Source organism: Aspergillus brunneoviolaceus (genome assembly GCF_003184695.1).
Source record: "Aspergillus brunneoviolaceus CBS 621.78 unplaced genomic scaffold BO95scaffold_83, whole genome shotgun sequence".
Taxonomy (NCBI): domain Eukaryota; kingdom Fungi; phylum Ascomycota; class Eurotiomycetes; order Eurotiales; family Aspergillaceae; genus Aspergillus; species Aspergillus brunneoviolaceus.
This window is the reverse complement of record NW_020290813.1, coordinates 72,244-90,434: the sequence shown is the minus strand read 5'-3', so window position 1 is coordinate 90,434 and position 18,191 is coordinate 72,244. Positions and strand designations below refer to the sequence as shown.

General features: G+C 55.3%; 8 protein-coding genes and 1 non-coding gene across 9 annotated transcripts; 4 read left to right on the top strand and 5 right to left on the bottom strand.

Annotated features, from left to right (window-relative positions):
- The first annotated feature begins 180 nt into the window (after positions 1-180).
- Positions 181-296, top strand: BO95DRAFT_t279. The gene has a single exon. It is a non-coding gene; the product is annotated as a tRNA-Leu (tRNA).
- A 450-nt stretch (positions 297-746) lies between these two features.
- BO95DRAFT_447193 (uncharacterized protein) lies at positions 747-2,263 on the bottom strand. The gene has a single exon (XM_025587559.1). It carries the CDS (start codon positions 2,122-2,124, stop codon positions 853-855), a length of 1,272 nt encoding a protein of 423 aa, XP_025437720.1. The 5' UTR covers positions 2,125-2,263; the 3' UTR covers positions 747-852.
- A 619-nt stretch (positions 2,264-2,882) lies between these two features.
- On the bottom strand, positions 2,883-5,211 carry BO95DRAFT_423185 (uncharacterized protein; the record flags this gene model as incomplete). Its single annotated transcript, XM_025584618.1, has 5 exons — positions 2,883-3,551; positions 3,607-4,129; positions 4,192-4,384; positions 4,449-4,966; positions 5,039-5,211. The coding sequence occupies 5 exons, from the start codon at positions 5,206-5,208 to the stop codon at positions 2,883-2,885; spliced, it is 2,073 nt and encodes a 690-aa protein (XP_025437719.1).
- A 461-nt stretch (positions 5,212-5,672) lies between these two features.
- BO95DRAFT_518132 (FluC/FEX family fluoride channel) lies at positions 5,673-7,100 on the top strand (the record flags this gene model as incomplete). The annotated part of the gene is made up of 1 exon (XM_025591949.1): positions 5,673-7,100. One exon carries the CDS (start codon positions 5,673-5,675, stop codon positions 7,098-7,100), a length of 1,428 nt encoding a protein of 475 aa, XP_025437718.1.
- A 210-nt stretch (positions 7,101-7,310) lies between these two features.
- Positions 7,311-8,326, bottom strand: BO95DRAFT_518131 (inorganic pyrophosphatase; the record flags this gene model as incomplete). Its single annotated transcript, XM_025591948.1, has 5 exons — positions 8,095-8,326; positions 7,908-8,027; positions 7,708-7,822; positions 7,478-7,619; positions 7,311-7,427 (listed from the first exon to the last, which is right to left on the bottom strand). Coding segments are annotated over exons 1-5 (675 nt in total), but the record flags the coding sequence as incomplete, so codon positions are not given.
- Positions 8,327-8,420: 94 nt separating this feature from the next.
- On the top strand, positions 8,421-9,008 carry BO95DRAFT_507227 (uncharacterized protein; the record flags this gene model as incomplete). The annotated part of the gene is made up of 1 exon (XM_025591238.1): positions 8,421-9,008. A coding segment is annotated over one exon (588 nt), but the record flags the coding sequence as incomplete, so codon positions are not given.
- A 1,188-nt stretch (positions 9,009-10,196) lies between these two features.
- BO95DRAFT_485653 (MFS transporter) lies at positions 10,197-12,263 on the top strand (the record flags this gene model as incomplete). Its single annotated transcript, XM_025590413.1, has 2 exons — positions 10,197-10,444; positions 10,502-12,263. 2 exons carry the CDS (start codon positions 10,197-10,199, stop codon positions 12,060-12,062), a joined length of 1,809 nt encoding a protein of 602 aa, XP_025437715.1. The 3' UTR covers positions 12,063-12,263.
- Positions 12,264-12,389: 126 nt separating this feature from the next.
- Positions 12,390-14,542, bottom strand: BO95DRAFT_507224 (MDR family MFS transporter; the record flags this gene model as incomplete). The annotated part of the gene is made up of 8 exons (XM_025591237.1): positions 12,390-12,845; positions 12,882-13,042; positions 13,108-13,614; positions 13,664-13,735; positions 13,789-13,812; positions 13,862-14,036; positions 14,088-14,216; positions 14,291-14,542. 8 exons carry the CDS (start codon positions 14,540-14,542, stop codon positions 12,390-12,392), a joined length of 1,776 nt encoding a protein of 591 aa, XP_025437714.1.
- A 1,220-nt stretch (positions 14,543-15,762) lies between these two features.
- Positions 15,763-17,139, bottom strand: BO95DRAFT_435986 (Zn(II)2Cys6 transcription factor domain-containing protein; the record flags this gene model as incomplete). The annotated part of the gene is made up of 1 exon (XM_025585207.1): positions 15,763-17,139. One exon carries the CDS (start codon positions 17,137-17,139, stop codon positions 15,763-15,765), a length of 1,377 nt encoding a protein of 458 aa, XP_025437713.1.
- Positions 17,140-18,191: the final 1,052 nt, after the last annotated feature.

Genomic DNA, 18,191 nt, shown 5'->3' with positions numbered 1-18,191 from the left:
TGGGGATGGGCATATGCCAGATTCTGAAGTAGCTGAGATATAGAAGTGCTTTCTCTGTGTATAGGTACATCCTAAGAAGACCACTTGTGGTTGTCTGTGATGATGTGCACGATGTGGGCTGCGGTGCTCGCTTGCTTTGTGCTGTACATAAGGCACTTTATGAGGGCTGATCTACAACAAGGCAAGATGGCCGAGCGGTCTAAGGCGCTGCACTCAAGGACTATTCCTTCTCCAGATCACATCTGAAGAGCATTGCAGTCACGCAAGTGGCGTGGGTTCGAATCCCACTCTTGTCATCTCTTTTTGTGGGTTTTGTGCACAGTCTCTTCAACACTGTAGCAAAAAGAGACTAGCGTGTTCTCTACCCGTATTGTTCATTACTGCTGCTTACTGCTGCACGCTAGAACCCCGTGCTGGCTGAACATCCATTTTATGCACCCACTCGCATCCTGTGTCGACTATATTCTTGTCGGACCATCTTGAACCACCCCTGATAAGATAATGGACCATGGAAGCGTAAAGTACTTCGTTTACCTCTCCTTCTTACACGTCAGTGAGCTCTTTCTGCTTCTGAATGCTGAAGAACCGATACGGAAACATCACGGTTCTACAATTGGGTCCTTCATTATGTCTATTCACCTGTATGTATCTCCATGGTCGCGTTCAACGGGCGACACCTCCTATCGGGAACGAGTCCCTCTCGCAGTACGGTGGTAGGAGCTACGCAGACCTTGTGAACTGTAAATGTCATCATTAATTTAATCATACATAATTAGTCTTATTCTGCCAGGGAGCCATAGCATCCCATACGCCATCGCAACTACCAAGATCAGAAGAGGTAAACCCAGCTCATCAGTAAACTCTTTCCTGATCACAGTCGGACAGGACCGTGACCGTAACTGTAGCCAAGACAGTCGATGTCACCACGTCCTCGTCGCCCTCCCCGGAAGCAGTCGGGGGCTCGGTGGTGTGCGGAGAGACCACAGCGGCGGAGGAGCTCGAGGCGGCCGATGGGATCACTGAGGGTTGAGTGGAGCTTGAGGATGGAGTGGAGGAGAGAGCACTGCCAGAGGACTGGACAGGCGCCGGGATCACTGCAGAAGAAGAGACCCGCGCGGGCTGCGAGGGAGCGGACGATGACTGCTGCGGGATAAGGACGGAGGACGACTGGGTCAGGGGTGACGGCGAGCTGAGTTGCTGAGAAGGGAGGGAAGAGGAGCCGGCACTAGGGCTGGGAGCCACGACGGGCGTGGAGCGGAATAGCGAAGGAGCGGGAGTTGGAATGGAGGAGGCAATAGATGAGGGAATCGATGGTCGGATCGATGAGGGGATTGAAGAAGGAGCGGAAGAAGGAGCGGAAGAAGCTGCAGGGGCCGAAGAAACCGATGAGGGAATGACAATCGATGAAGGAACCACGGATGAGGCTGGCGCAACACTCGATGGCACCGCAGCCGTGGGAGTGACAGTCGAGGACACCGGAGAAGGAGTGAACGAAATGACGGTCGATGTAGCCGAGCTGGTCGGGACCGTCACCGTCACCGTATAGACAGTAGTGGCCTGGCTGGTCACATACTCGGTCAAATGGTCGGTCTCCATGGCCGTGACCGTTTCCGTGCATGGGTTGGTGGAGTAAGTACTGAGCGCCTGATAGCCCGAGGCAGAGACCACTGCATTACCGGTGGCCCATAAGTACTGACAACTGCTGGCCGCCGGGTAGTAATTGACGGCATTACAAATGCCGTTGAAGATGCGACAATATAGTTCACAGCCATTGATATTTGCCTGGCGACTGTAAACGTTCATGACAGCTCGGGTGACTGCTCCACTGATGGAGGAGCCGTCACACATCTCCCGATAGTAAGCACCGGCTGAGGACCAAGCATAATTGGAGCATGAAGAGCCGGATCCTAGAGAGGCCGTGCCAGTCGCACAGACAACACTGGTGGTGACCACTGCCGAAGAGGTGGTGACAACGTTGGTGACAGTGGTGGGATAGGTCGAAGTCACGGTGGCGATCGAAACACTGGGAGCACCGGCAGCCGGAAGAGCAATAATCGCTGCCAGACTGGCGGGGGCCAGGGCTGAGAGGAGAAGCAGCCCACTGGCTACTGAGAAGTCCTTCATGGCGAGGACGGTAACGACTGGTTTCTAGGTATGAGGCTCAGGTTGGGGGTGAGGTTCAAAGAATGAGAAGAGCCCAGTAAGAGCCTTGGATCGAATATCACAATGGCATGGGCAGAAAAGACAGACAATGAATGTCGTTAGCCTGGCCGCGACGTAGGAACCATGGGTGCTAGGTGGTTATTTAAAGGCAGCTGGGATTTGGGTGGCGTCAGATGGCCGCGATCCCACTCAGCATTGTGGAACAGCCTTTCTAGATCAACTAGAACCTATCGATAAGTTGACCGAGAATCGCGGTGGAGACAAAATCTTGGAGCTGAAAGCAAGTTGGGGGAAATCCTAGCGAGGAGCCTACCGCATTAGGGCTAGTTAAGGGGGTGACAAGCCACTGTCCACGGAGTACGCCGTACCTCGCTCGATCCCACCTGATCGGTCCAGGCCTGGATACAAGCCAGACCTAAGGTGGTCAGAACATGCGAAGCTATCGATTCTCTGTGGCTTGAAAATTGGCTCTGCAGGTCAATTTTACAATCGAGTTTGGCAATGGGTGGCGCAGGATAGGTGCCTAAGGCAGCAAACGGATCCACCGGACGTGCACTCGCTGCGCTATGCTCGATATAACTGACACAACAAGGACTTTCCATGCACCCCATGCACTTCAAGCAAAGGGATGCTCTTCTGGCCCAGAGGGAAAGTCTGCAGCCCGAGCCGAAGGCTGGTCGAAAAACTGCACCGACCACGCCATCGCACTGGAGATCTCACTAGGCCATTCCCCAGGGAACTGGAGATCGTCTGGCATGATGTGTGACGACGTGAACGAGGCAGACTCGAGATGAAGAGCAGGATCGGGGTCGCTGAGGGGTTGTGGTAAGAGCGATAACGGCTGTGAGGTAGACTCTACGACTGCCGACGGCGCTGCAGCTATCCCAAATGAGAAGAAATACCCACCAAAACAGAAAGAATCTGGACACACCTCTATGGATGGAATGATGTAGGCTGGAAAGTGCTTTCAGCATGTCGGCCGCTTTTCGAGCGGCGGCCGAGTTAGCACTCAGCGCCTCAAAGACCTTCAAGCAGGTCTCGGCATCTTCTCGGAGATCCTGCGCAGATGTGGTGCTATGAAACGAGTCTTGGGTCGGGCAGAAAGCTTCGGCCACAAAGAGGATTGAGCTGGCGCAGATCAAGCACGAGATCATCTGCCACCAGGGGAAGTCATGTACTAGACTGCGCTCGTCGACCAGATTGTGGAGCAGCTGCGCTGTCTGCCGTGCTTCCTGGACGCAAGTGGACTCGGCCTGGGCGATTCGGTGTTTCTCTCGACGCAGCAGTTCCATAAACGGATGGTTGTTGGTCTGCAGGAGAGGAAGGCATAGAAAGGGTCTGTGGATCAAAGCGCGTAGATGATGATACTTCACGGCCAGCATATTACGCTGTGGTGGGTGAGTCACATCAGTCACACACGAGACCTAGAGGACTGCTACATACCTGTCGCATGAAGGTGACCGAGCTCTCAAAAGTATGACCCAGGTCGAACCGCAGATGCCGTGGCAGTCCCTTCTTCCATTCGCTGAGCCGTTGATCCAGAGCCGACGAGGTGTTGAGCACCACGTCCGGGGCCACATCGATCTGCGAGGGCCGGTACAACTCCCGAATAACCGCACCCACCAAGTAAGAGAACCGGATGACAGCAATAAAGTAGTCCATGCGGGAGCCGGTCGATGTATCTCTGCTTGCCGTAATAGACCCCGCGGACGCAGTTGGATTCCGGCCAAACGGGAAAGGATCGGAGACAGAGGGCATCTCCACTTGAAATTCGCTTTCGTGAATGGCCATGGGACGGCCGAGCTGAAGCGCAAGCAGCCGATCGAGAACATACATCGAGTACCATGTTCGCCGCCAGTGCGCCCGGTCGGCCATCCATGATGTCCGGGTATGCATGGGGGACGATTCCACATGAAGGCCGATGCTCTGCCCCATGCGGATGGCAAAGCCAAGTGTGTTCCAGCACCTTGTCGTTACGGTGAGTCATCAAGCTCAAACCCAAGTTTTTTTTGATCATGATGAACTTACCTATCGGTGTGGCAAATCGCCAGCAGGAAGAAACATTGCACTATCAAGGCCCACACACTCAGCAAGGAGCATGTTGCGCCTAGTTCCCGAGAAAAGTATACTCCTTGCTCGAAGTATCGCAGATGATCGGAGGAAGCTGTCCCAGATCGATGTGGAAAAGAGGTGTAGTAGGAGCCGATAGCGAAAATAAAGTCTATCCCGCTGTTAGAAGTAGTGATGACATGATATATGCAGACGCATAAAACAGCTTGTCTTACTGAACAATGCAAGCCAGGGCTCAAATTCCTGGGCCGCGTAATCACCAGCCTGAAAGACCTGAAACTGCTCCAGGAGAATCTCTCGGTAAAGAAACGGGTAAGCGACATGGATGGTGGACAAATAAACCTCTATGAAGCCTCGCGCTTCGGTTGGAGTCGGAACGATGAGAGGCTGGGTCAACCCGGCCAGGCTCTTGGTGATATGAGTTTGACTATAGTTTTCGGCTGGCGAGGGTTCTCTCGCAGTCCAGGCCCCGGTTTGATAGCACTGGCGAATGCGATGTATGAAATGGATATCGCTCGCCTTGCCCACGTAGGTGGCGGGTGAATCCACGCCCGCCTCGCTGGAAACAGTGCTCGGTTCTCGAATCGAGGCAGGTTGCTCCAGACTCGAATCCGTGGCATTGACAGGCAGCTGACGACGGATTGTGTCTAGACTAGCATTTAGGGTTCCTTTCTGGTTCGGATCGAGGCTCGATAGTAGCTCCTGCATCAGAGATTCATATTGCCGCACAGCTCTTTGATAGCTTGCCAACTCGTCATGCTTTGATTCGTCCCACAAAGCCTGGTGCTGTGGCTCCGTAGAAGACATATCTCTCGCAGTCTCCAGTTCCGGCAATGGAACCTTTCGTTTACGTGATGACCATGAACACTTGAAGCCGTAGCCCTCGCACCGGGTACAAACTGGCTGTCGCCCATCGCACTTGGCCTTGAGTAGCCGACATTTCTCACAAGCAATTGGTGCCCTCTGGCGCTTCATGATGCATATCGATAGGATGCTGGTTCGGAAGTTAGTGATGTGGAAAAGGAATGCTGTGAATGCAGAAGCCAGAGAGAATGAATGAATGAATGAATGAGAATGAAGGGGGGCTGTGCTTATGTCAGCACTCCCTCATGGCCGATCACGTGATATAGCCATGAATTGCAAGCATCTCTCTCATCACGATCAAGAGAATTGAAGGCAATCATATCGGATAGATACGTAATGAGAGACTAACCTTCCCATTCGGATTGATGTAGCTGCAGTATGGGATAGTCGGTGAAAGGTTCAAGTTCGAATTCTGCATCAGTTGATCCGACAATAGAGGGGCCGCCGGCCGCCCGGGCCGTGATTACCGCGATAACCGGGACTGCCGCGTTGCTCGCAAAGTCAATGATTCAAGGCAGGGGGAGACCGGTTGGAATTTTCTTCCCACCACAATCGTGCTTGCTACTGTCCTGAAGATGCAGTCTCAGTACAATGTTCAGGTGCAACACGAGAAACACGAACGACCCTCAACCTCGTCCCTGAGAGAGAAACCAATGACTGAATCCGATTCCGGTTCCGAAATCAATCTCGATGAGGTCGCCGCCCCGCCACCGGTATACGATCGTCCCGATGAGGATCATCTCGAGAACCAATTATCCCACCAGGCAGGGAGAGGAGAAGAAGACGTGGAACGGGAGTCGCAACAGGATCCAAACGGGTATGCGACGACGGTGGGAAGGGAAGAAGCTGAGAAGCAGCAGGGAAGGGGCCTTCGGTCAACTTCCATGCGCATGCGCTATGTCATCGCCTATTTAGTCTTCTTCTCATTCCTGGGCACTTTACTGAGAATGGTCATCGAGAGCCTGACCTTCTACCCAGGAGCCCCTGTCAACACCAGTGTGCTATGGGCCAATGTTGGAGGATGTTTCATCATGGGATTTCTCAGTGAAGATCAAGGATTGTTTCGGTTCAAAGAAGTGGACATCCAAGTCGAACACGAGGATGATGGCCAGCGCAGGGCGCGTCTGACCGCACACAAGAAGACGATTCCCCTCTACATCGGATTGACCACCGGCTTCTGTGGGAGTTTGACCTCCTTTTCCACCTTCATCCGCGACCTCTTCCTCGCCCTGTCCAATGGTCTGTCCGTTCCTGTGGGCCCCTACTCAGACGTCTCCTTGTTCGCTGCCGCGCAAGATGTCCCCAAGGCTCCCAACGGCGGCTTCAGCTTTATGGCGATCATCGCAGTGCTCCTCCTCGAAGTCGGGCTATCCACGTTCAGCATCAAGCTCGGAGCCCATACGGCGGTGTTCGTCTCCTCTTGGACCCCCCGTTTGCCGCAATGGTGGCTGGAACGGATTGTCAACCCGTGCATGATTCCGCTGGCCACTCTATCCTGGATCGCGCTCATCTGCCTCGTCGCACTGCTACCGCGGTACGCATTGGACCCGACCCTATGGAGTGCAGAGATATGGCGTGGTCCCGTGGTGTTTGCGCTGGTGTTCTCCCCGGTCGGCTGTCTCGCACGGTTCTTCTTATCGCTGAAGCTCAACAGCCGTGTGGCCGCGTTCCCGTTGGGAACCTTTGCGGCGAATATAACAGGAACCGCGGTGCTAGGGATGGCCTACTGTTTACAGCACAGCTCAATCAGTGCCGCGACCCTGGGTGGGGGAAGCGTCACTGGCTGCCAGGTGCTGCAAGGAATTATGGACGGGTTTTGCGGCTGTCTGACGACAGTCAGTACATGGGCGTTGGAGTTAATCGACTTGCGTCCCCAGCACGCTTATGTGTATGGCGTCATTAGTGTGGTGGTAGCCTTCTGCTTGTTGGTGGTGGAGATCGGAAGCCTGAAGTGGACTCGTGGCCTAGAGACTCCGATTTGTTTCAGTGCGAGTACAGCATAGTACATATCCCCCAGTCAATAACGAGCTGGTCGTTTGTGATATACCCCCGAGCTCCTAAGTCAGGGAAGATTCATAACCGCAAAGCAGCGAATAAGAACTCCATTGAATTAGAATTCTTTTGACATATATCATGAAAGAACAAGATAAGAGCAAAACAGTATTAGCATTAGAGAAGTAGGCAATAGTGCATCGCATGACAATAAATGCTGCCTACGTTCAACTGAGAAATCCGCCTCATTACACAGCCCGGATCGCTCAAATGCTACTGGGGAATCTCCTCCTCGGTCTCCACGCTTCTGACAATGGTCTAACAGCCTCAATGCAAACCTAACCAAGCGCGTCAGCATAATCTCAACCCAACCGTAGGACAACCTTACTGCTGATCCATGAGCTTGCCGTCCATCGCCAGCCGATTGGGACTGCGTCCGTCAGGCACATTATAGACGCAATACCAGGTCTTCAACGACTCCAAGAATCCGGGAAACTGCGCTTCCACATCCTGGATGTCAGTGAGGCGCTCTACGCGCGCATCGGTGATGTCCACAGCAACAATCTTCCAATCCGTGCTGCCTTTATATAGCACGGCAAATGCCCCGAGCGGCTTTACCTTTCTGATCTAGCCGCATCGAGCCCCCCCCAGTGCCGATCTCGCAGACATCCAGGAGGTCGTCGTCTCCTGCCACTCCTGTGTAGGGGTCAATCGTCGTGGGATCTTTCCATGTCTGGTGTTTGCAATATCAGTCAGCCGTCGTTTATGTGGACACGGAGATGTCGTTTGAAATGGGAGGAAATTGATGAGGAGCTCACCTCTGGAATAGCATCGTAGTTGCACGGATAGCCCTGAAACGGCGGGACATCGGCCACTTTTCTGGGTTTCCCCTCTCCGATATCCTGCCTGATTGGGTTGTGAGCGACCTCCTTCGTAGTCTGTTCGATTGCGGGGCTTAGCGGGGGATCAAGTGTCCGAGAGAAAAAAAACAGTGTCAACGCATACCTCCATCTTTGCATTTGTGCGTCGCGGAATCTCCACGACCATATTCAATATCTTTGCCTCCCGATCCGCCCACGACGGAAGGTCATGCCATGGCGAGATCCTCTGGCCATTGCGCTGGAAGTACAAGCATGTTAGACCGGGGTTCGCATCTGAAGTGTCCTCGATCGTGATATCAGAAGTCATAGCGCCGTGTGTTGGTAAGAGCAAGTGTCCTGAGATGTGTGCAAAGGAGATAGGCCTGAAGCGAGAAGACAAGAAAGGACACGACCACGAGAGAAGACGCATGAGTGAGAGTACAAGACAGGACACAGGCTGATGAGTGACGGCCACGCATCTGGGTGATCTCGGTGGTACTCGGTGTGCTGTTGGCAGCCGGCACGTGGATCATGCGAGGCACAATGTTCCTATCGAATGGGGGAATTATCGAGAACTTGGGACACCCACAGGGCATTCTATTCCTGGAAGTGGCGTTGACCGAGAATTGGCTGATTTTCGTCACGCGAGAGGCCCATACATGGCCTTCCTGGCAGCCGGTGGGCGCCATCCTAGGAGTGGACATCATCGCCACCCTCTTCTGTGTGCTTGGGTGGCTCACGGGGGGCGCATTTGAGCAGACGAACCCTTCCGACCCGGCCACTTTCTCTGAGGGCCCGACGAGCATCGTGACGGTGATCGTAGTGTGGGGGTTTTCGATCGGGGTGACCATCTTCATCGCCACCGTTTATTATCTTCTCTCGCGGATTACATGGCTACAGAACCTCGGACGGGCCTCTCGTTCCAAAGAAGAGATGAAGATGGAGCGATTCCTCGAGCAGCTATTCAAGCTTACGGTGGAACGAGAGAAGGATCCTCAGTCTGAGAATCCGCGGTATGTTCTGAAGACTCGAACGGAGGATTTCGATGCGGACGATTAGGGTGGAGTGTATATGATGCCGTGTTAAACGGTGTAATTCTGTCCCCAATGATACATGTATTCTATAGCTCAGAAGATAATATTGGATGCACGGCCAGTAGAAATGCAAGCTGGTTTCATCAGTCGCCGCCTTACTACATATAGGGCACTCCATGACAAATCCTGGTCGAACCATCTCTCCCAACTGGCTTTTATCCACTCAAGGACGATTCAGCCGAAGCTAGGAAGGGCGAGACAGGCCTCTCACGCACGTTCCCCACAGGAGGAATGTTAGCTAGTCTGGAATGCGCAGGGTGGGGCGTGCTGATAAGCTTGTGTGAATTTGGAATCATCTGATCTGTCAGGGTTTTCTAGTATTCCCCGTCCTGGTGACCCAGGAGTGCTGCAGCGGTTCAATCGGAAATACACTCACAATACTACCCCCCCGTCGAATGGTCGAATGCTCTATACACCCACGACGTCTTTAGCACCCTTCCGCAGCAAAGAAATGACCGAGTCATCCCATAAATGCTCTAATCATAGTCATTGCAGGCAATTCACCAGGACAAGCCTTCTCACGCAACGGTAGAATTTTCCCCACGCCACCAGGCTAAACTTCACCGAGTCAAGTGTGTTGGTAGCGCAAACTCTCAGCAAAGTCAACCGGCCATGAGGCTCGTGGGCCCCATCCAACGCCGCCATTCATGACTCGGAGAAAACCCGGAGGGGGAAAATTGACCGGAAGGAATAAAGGCGCTAAGGCACTAAGGCCCAAAGAGGAACTCGACACGAGCCAAAGATCAATCTAATCAATCTAGTCAATCAATCAGATAATCTGATAAGGCTCCGCGCCCCCTCTTGCCCTTGCTTGAACCCTCTTGGCACTTCCCTTCCTCCTTGGTTTGGGCCCTATGGGGGCCAGTAGAGCCACTCCTTCATTAATTGCCAAGCCAGCGTGGTCAGGATGACTGCTGTCGCTGCTGCAGTCGGGTTATCCGGTTCTCTGTTGCACCCTTCTTTCCTTAGTCCATGCCTCGAGTCATGCTCCCAGAATTAAATTAATTCGGCCTAGCAATACTGCAGGGAAATTTGTTTTCCGGTCATCGGACCACCTGTCCGGGACCATATGGCAACTAAAGTATAAGTAGAGGTTGAGGCCCGTCCCAGCCTGCGTTGCTGTTCGTGACATTTGGTCCCGACAACCACCACTATGGCTCTCCGGAACCGCTTCATCAACCCCTTCGCAGCCAAGGGCGCTGTCGAGGCACAGTCTGAGACTGGGGCCCTTGATCTCGAGACAACTGTAGAGTCGAAGCACCCCATTGACCAAGCACAGGAGACCGATCGCTCCTCGCAGGATGATACAATCATCGACGACAAGGCGCAGTCGGGTACCCAGAAGGCGCAGGCGAGCACCCAAGCCTGGACGAGGAACACCCTGATTGCAGCCTACATCCTGTAAGTCTCCGATCAGTCGCTCTGAAACATTCCCCACTAACCCAAATCCCCTCTTAGGGCTTGGATCGTCAACTTCCTCGAATACTTCAGCTCCGGCCTCCTCGGCTCCCTGTCCCCCTACATCTACAGCGGCTTCGCTCTGCACTCCCTGACAGGTCTGACCTCGGTCATCGCCTCATTGATCTCCGCGATGGTCAAGTTTCCTTACGCAAAGCTCATGGACATCTGGGGCCGACCGCAGGCGTTCGCCGTCGCGGTGGGCTCGCTGACGCTAGGGCTGGTGATGATGGCGGCCTGCAAGAACGTGCAGACCTACTGCGCCGCACAGGTCTTCTACCAGATCGGGTTCAGCTGCATCGACTTCTCGATGACGATCTTCATCGCCGATACGACCGCCCTGAAGAACCGGGCGTTCTGGATCGCCTACGCCTCGTCGCCGTACCTGATCACTCCCTGGATCTACGGGTACGCGGCCGACCGCATCGTCGCCCCCGGGGGCATCGGCTACCGCTGGGGATTCGGGGTGTTCGCCATCATCATGCCCATCGTCTGCGCCCCGCTGTGGGGGCTGTGGTACTACATCCAGCAGAAGGCTGAGCGGATGGGGCTGACGGAGAAACGCGAGCGCAGCGGGCGCACGCTGGCGCAGTCGATCGTCCACTACGCCATCGAGTTCGACGTGGTGGGGCTGCTCATAATCGCGACGGGCTTCTCGCTCTTCCTGCTGGCTTTCAACCTGTACTCGTACCAGGCCAACGAATGGCGCTCGCCGCTAATCATCTGCTTCATCATCATCGGCGCCCTGCTGATCCTGGCCTTCGTGGTGTGGGAGCGCTTCTGGGCCCCCGTGCAGTTCATGCCCTGGGCGCTGATCCAGGACCGCACCGTCGTCTTCACCTTCTCCATGGTCGTCTCCCTCTACCTGGCCTGGTACATCTGGGACAGCTACTTCTATAGCCTGCTGCAGGTGGTCTTCAACCAGACCGTCACCCAGGCCACCTACATCTCGAACATCTACACGATCGGCTCGTGCTTCTGGTGCCTGGTCTTCGGCGCCATCTTGCGCTACCAGGGCCGCCTGAAGTACTGGGCCATCTGCTTCGGCGTGCCCCTGACCATTCTGGGTGTGGGCCTGATGATCAAGTTCCGCCAGCCCGACGTGAACATTGGGTACATCGTCATGTGCCAGATCTTTGTGGCCTTTGGGGGTGGCACCCTGGTCATCTGCGAGCAGATGACGGTCATGGCCGTGTCGGCGCAGCGCAACATCCCGGCCATCCTGGCCATTGAGGGCGTTGTCGCCAGCATCGGCAGCGCCCTGGGCGGGACGGTGGCTGTCGCCATGTGGACGGGCATTTTCCCTGTGAAGCTGCGGTCGCTGCTGCCCGCGTCCGCGCAGGCCGACTGGGCGACGATCTACGGCTCGCTGGACGTGCAGCAGTCCTACGCCCGAGGCACCGCCACCCGCGACGCCATCGACTCGGCCTACGGCGAGACCCAGCGGCTGATGCTGATCACGGCGACGTGTCTGTATCTGATCACCTGGTCGTCGTGCTTCTTTTGGAAGAACATCGATGTCAAGAAGATGAAGCAGCAGGTGCACGGGGTGCATTTCTAGGCTTCTCAGTCGCGTCCTTGATCGATTTTGATAAATTGATATTCTTTCCGAGAGGGGAGGCAGAGAACCAATTGCACTCTGCACGGGCGAACAAAAAGCATGGGGACTGATATCTAGAATGAAAGTGTGGGCTCGCTATTTTGTTTGAGAAGTACGCTTGTCTCTGTTCAGGTGCCATCAAGATAGTATAATACGTAATAGACAAGAATTGAAAGGAAATGAAAAGAAATGTTCTTTCGAAGACAAACGGAAATTTGCCAGACCAGAGGGATTTGACAAAACAACGACCCCAGCACCAGCTGTCCACAGCCATCGTGTAAGCTAACCCTACTTTCCCTCCTCCCCCTCAGCAATCGTCTTCTTCTTCCTCACATCGACCCACCCCATCCCAAACGCTGCCACAAACCCCGTCAAACAGCACGCCATCAGCAGATAAAACACCTTATCCAGACTATTCGCGAACGCCAACAACACCCCCGCCAGCTCCGCGCTGCTGCCACTACCCTCCGGCACCAACGCGCGGACGGAGCTCGCGCTCGCCCCAGCGGCCAGGGCCGCGTCCACCGAGACCTGGGGCGCATGCAGCCGGATCTCCTTGACGAGCTGCTGCCGGAAGATCACCTCCGCCACGACGACGAACACGGCGCCGGCGAAGTTTTGGCAGAAGATCATGAAGGCGATGCCGACGGGGATCAGGTGGACGGGGAGGTGGTTCTGGATGGCGATGATGCCCTGCACTTTGTTAGCTTGGGGTCTGGATGGCAGCGAAAGAGGTGTTGTGTGCTGTAGCAGCGTGTAATGCATGAAAGGGCAGCGTACCATCTGCATCCCTATACCGCGCCCACTGCCCAGCACAATCTGATACCCAATCCACTTGCCTGTTGGGGTCGAAGGGGCAAACATTGTGACAAGACCGTTGCCGACGGCGCTGATGGCGCTGCCGGCCGCAGCGAAGGGAAGATAGTACCCCAGTTTCTGCACTGCATGCCGTCAGACGCTTTTCAACCTACCCAGCTGGAAGACTTGGAGTAGGTTATGGACGTACCAAAAGCCCCCGAAAGAATGACCATGAGCAACTGACTCAAGATGCCCGGCAGGGTGTTCACCCCGCTCATGGCGGGCCCGTACCCACGCACTCCCTGGAAGTAGATGGGCAGGTACTGCGCCGCCACCAGAATGGACGCCACCAGCATCCCTCCGTTGATCGCGCTGGAGTAGACGATGCGCGCGCTGACCATGGACGTCGGGATCATCGCCCGCTCGCCCATACGCTTCTCCCACAGCGCGAACACGATGGCCGTCGCCCCGGCGCCGCAGAACAGTCCGATCACCACCGAGCTGTCCCAGCTGTAGTCGTTTCCGCCGTACTGGAGGGCCAGCAGCACCATGACGGCGGCCGGGGCGAAGAGGGCGAACCCGAGGAGGTCGAGATCTGGGAGGGTGCGGCGGACCAGAGCCAGCGAGAAGGGGGCTTTGGTGGTGAGTTCGGGGACGTGCATGAGGAGGAGGAGGACGGCAGTCACGGCGCCGACGGGGAGGTTGATGTAGAAGCCTGGTCATGGTCAGAATGGTTGCACCCGGGGATGTCGAAAGGTACATACACCATCGCCAGGTTGTGTACTGGGTGAGCGCTCCGCCGATCAAGGGGCCGCAGATGATGCCGACCTGCGAGACTGGAATGGTTCAGCTGATTGTCCTCTTCCAGATCAATAGAAAGGAGACTTACTGCCAAGGTAGATTCCGGTGTAGACTGGGGTATTGTTAGCGATGATTCTCACTCCAAATGCCGACTTACGCACTTGGCCGTTTCTCCAGCGGCACCGAGCCAGCAATGATGGTCATTCCCCCGTTCAACAGCCCCGAACTCCCCATGCCAGCGATCGCTCGCCCTCCGATCAGCATGGACGAGGAGTTGGCCAGTCCGCAGATGAGGGAGCCCAGCTCGAACACCCCGAAGAAGAACAAATACGCCCACTGGAGGACCGTCAGCTGCTACCCCATGACTCCTCTTGACAATCTCCCGACCTTAGTATTGTAGAAGGTGTACACCTTGCCCGACAGCGGCTGCAACGCGGCACTCGCCAACTGGTAGGCCGCCGTGTACCAGCCCACATCGTCCAGCGAATGAAACTGACTCGTGATGTTGGGGATGGCCTGGAAGCATGCGTCGATGTGCAACGATCAGTATGTGTTCTAAGGTGTAGATGCAATCTGGCGACACAACCTACCACCCCGATAATCGACCCATCAAGCAGCATCAGGAACGCCGCGAGAGTGACACTGGCCAAAACAGCAAAGAGTTTGAGGCCCGTGATGTACTCGTGGCTCTCATCGGCCGTCGTTGCGCTCCTCAGCGCCCTCTCACTGTCACCAGCGCCAGTCATACCGTCTTCTTTCTCATCCGGCAGCGGGTGATGCAGCTCCCACTCCGACTCCGTGGGAGCTGGTCTGGTCCGTGGCGAGGATTGAACGTTGTCCATTTCGCACGTTCTGGTTAGAGTTATCAGGTGGTGAGTTAAGATACGCGAATGCGGGTGAATGTAGGGTATAGTAAGAAGAAAGGGGTATAGTATAAAGGAGAACTGGAATCAGGGTCCAAGGGATAGAGACGCAGAAAAGCATTGGGCAGAAACCCCTAGCCCCTAACAGGCATCCAAACCTCACAGCAGACCCTGAACTTGTAAGACCCCTCAATCAGCTCGGTGGGCAGCAGCCACCTCCCAGAAGGCATTTGGCGGCCTGCAGCCCCGGCGAGCGGTGGAAATTGCCGAAGATCGACAGTCCCGCCAGTACCTCCGCCGCTAAGTCCGGGGTCGCACAGCCCTAATCCACACTATCGATAGGGACTGCAACCACGGAATGGCTGCACGCTTTATCTGTTTCTGTTGCGGTGACAAGGATGTGCATGTATGCTGCTGCAGACGCCTGTAGATTCTTGTCGACTACTGCGCGCTACTGCACACTACTGCACACGGGATGGACTGATGCACTCCATTGGGCCTTTCGCGATGCGCGCCACATTTACCCGAAAGGGAAATCCTCAAAATAAGCAAGCATGGCAGCTGATGAGTGGGTCCTGACGAATGGGCGAAATCACCGAATCGAGTCCCTGCGGTGACCAGTGGCCAGGGGTGGTGAAGATTACCACGGTCTAGAGCAGATGGTCGAACCCGATCGCCCGGAGTAGACCCTAAGTCGAGCATAACCAGGTGAAATTTGATAGTTGATTAGTGAAAGCCACAAGAGTGAACTAATCGAAAGCAAGGTTACCCGCCTCGGAAAAGAGTCCCAGAGACACATACCCCTCCAGTCACTCCGTCGACAAGACTTTGCTCTGGCAGAACTCGATGCTTGGTCTACAACATGTAGTGTTTGCTGGTGGCCAAGATTTATCCTGCGATCGGCTCAGAGACCCTGCTCCAATAGACTCAATACAATGCCCTATGCGTTACTGTAGGCATAAACAGAGATACATAGACTATAATGAAACACCCATGTAGATATCCGCTCTTCCAGGGTCGTGTCCCGAAGACCTGCAGTCATATTGGAAAGACACATTTCTACCACTCGGATTCCGACAAACCTAAGTTGAAGTAATGCTATATACAACCTCGCTCCTTAAACCCCCCCGCAAACAATCCTATGGCTTCAACATAATCAGAACACTAGATGTCGCAACAACCAAGCTCTATATCCCGAGTCAATCCAAACACCTTACCCGCCTCATCTTCCCTCTCAATGCCTCTATCACCCCCAGCCCGCCTCTCTCCCGCCCACCCCCGGCATTCCCAGCATCCAACTCCACCTGCATCAACGTCGAGAACAGCAACTGTCCACTGGGCCCACTGAACAGCCCCTCCGGCTTTTGTTGCGTGTCATCCAGCCCCGTCCGCGGCAATGATAGGCAGAACTCCTCCGGCAGACCGAGCAGCATCTCGATCGGTCGCAGCTGACTCCCTGTCAGACAGTACAGTAGGTGACTCAGCATGCCCAAGCCGGGGGGAACAGCGATACCCCCCAGGAACAGCTTGGGGGCCGCTTGCGTCGCCAGCGTGAGGGCTGTGGGGTTCAGCCGGGCCTGCTCGATGAAGTGGCCGAAGATGGCATCGTAGATGGAGATCGTGAGCAGGTGACAGCTGAGGATGGTGAGGAGGTCGGCGATGCTGAGGCGCGGGTGGGTGAATGCTCGGGTGGCGGCGGTGTTGCTGCTGGCAGGGGTCTTGGTAGCTAGGTGGTGGCTGTTCGTGAATTCTGACGAGGGAGAGGCTTGGATTGACCGGAGAAATTGAGCAAAGTCCGCAGCCGTGTGTGCAATTTTGGCGAGTGGGTTGGTGGTGGTGATCTGGAGATCCGGTGGGCTCGGCTGAGTGGTGGACTCGCAGCCGCCGGCTTCGTGGAGGCAGGTCAGCCACATGGCTTTGGTAATGTCCCATGGCATCGACCGGAGAGTGAAGAGTTGTTTGGACAGTTCTCGCTGGAGCACGGAGAGGTGCAGGCCGTGGTCGAAGGTCGGAGGGGGCAGCTGGTCGCCAAACAGCGGCAGCAAGCCCGGGTCGATGGGCTCGAGCTGCAGGAGCGGGAGATGCTCGGTCGGGCTGGTGTCCGTCATCGGGTCATTGAGTAAGGCTGCTGGTGAGGGTCCATCCGGCGGTGTTGATGGAGAGGACATGGTCTGGATGGTCGCACTGCCATCAATCGGGAACCCGACATCGATGGAGTTCCACGGAGCATGGCTCATCTCGTAGTCGGCGTCCAGCAGTTCGAGGTTGAACCAGTCGTCCACGCTGGTCAGAGCGTGGAGATCCACCGTGGGAAGAGATGGACTCGGATTGCGCGGGCTGTGCATATCATCATTGTTACATTTCGATCGAGTCGAGCCAGTGGTCTGTCGCGAAGCGGTGGTCGAGTTTCTGGGTCGACCCGGCCGCTTGGATGAACTGGTTACACATTCCATCTGAGATCGAATGCATCGAATGCACGAGTCGGCGGGGTGGCCGGGGGCACGAACGCAACGCAGCTTTTGCGTCCTGCAGCGATCACAGGCGGCTCGTTTGGGGGGGGTGTTGGAGTCCAACATTGGGAAGGGTGCATGCAGTATCGATCAGTCAACCTTAAGTGCAGTGTCGCGGTCCATCGTCAATGTTCAATGTACCATCGCTGCTGATTCTTATACTTTGACTACAATACCAGCAGCCCTAGAGGCTCAGGCTATGGGCAATGTGTTCTGATTTTGCTTTTCCTTCCTACGGCACCACATTCCATGGGGAGTTCTGATCGACGCAGCCCTCTGCAGGCGACGAGATTGATAACCACCCACTTAAGGGCTCTCAATACTCCGATGGGGTAATCGAGCCGACATAATCCAGAATGAACTCTTATCCCAGTTGTTGTTATCCCCCGGAAGGGTTCATTGGCAGTATGTGGGCTCATTTACAACCAAAGTACGTGAGCATACCAGCAAACAGGCAAGCATCCTAGCCGGCCCGCGAGCAGAGGAAACCCTACCTTCACGGTGCTCATGTCTTTGCCACTGTGTCTCCGACCCTGGAGCAGCACAAGGATGCATGACAAAAGGGAATACTTCCCCGAGTCAGCACTAAAGCGGGGGACCAAGCCACCAGGCTGAAATCAATGTTGCAGAGGGGGGCAGACGAACCCTTGGCTCTAGTGGCCTGGGACTAGTCGCATGATCCAGCCCCAGAATGGAGGATAATGCATACAAGGCGTCTGGCGGTCCTCTGATGACCCTCTTTGGACTCGCCCATGGATTGCAGTGGGTCTTCTTCTTCGCCATCTCACTGCACGGGGCGTTGGCTAGAATTACTATCGTCTGAAGAAGGCGATCATTCGAATCTAGTGCCTCCGCAGTGGCGAGGCCGTGCGGATCAGCCGGCCGCACGGTCGCTCCCGCTCCAAATTCTGATGATGTGATCGTCTCTCCTCCGTACAGAGAGATTTGATCATTGCTAACTCAATTAAGGGATTCCTCATACATCGGGCCCATTACTACTCCGGAATCGGCAGCGATAGGGGTGAACAGGCCGGGGATCCGCACAGGGTCCAGAGCCCGCCCGAGAATAGGGGCGGTCCAGGCGACCCGGCATTTAGAATTTGCTCCCGCTTTCGGCG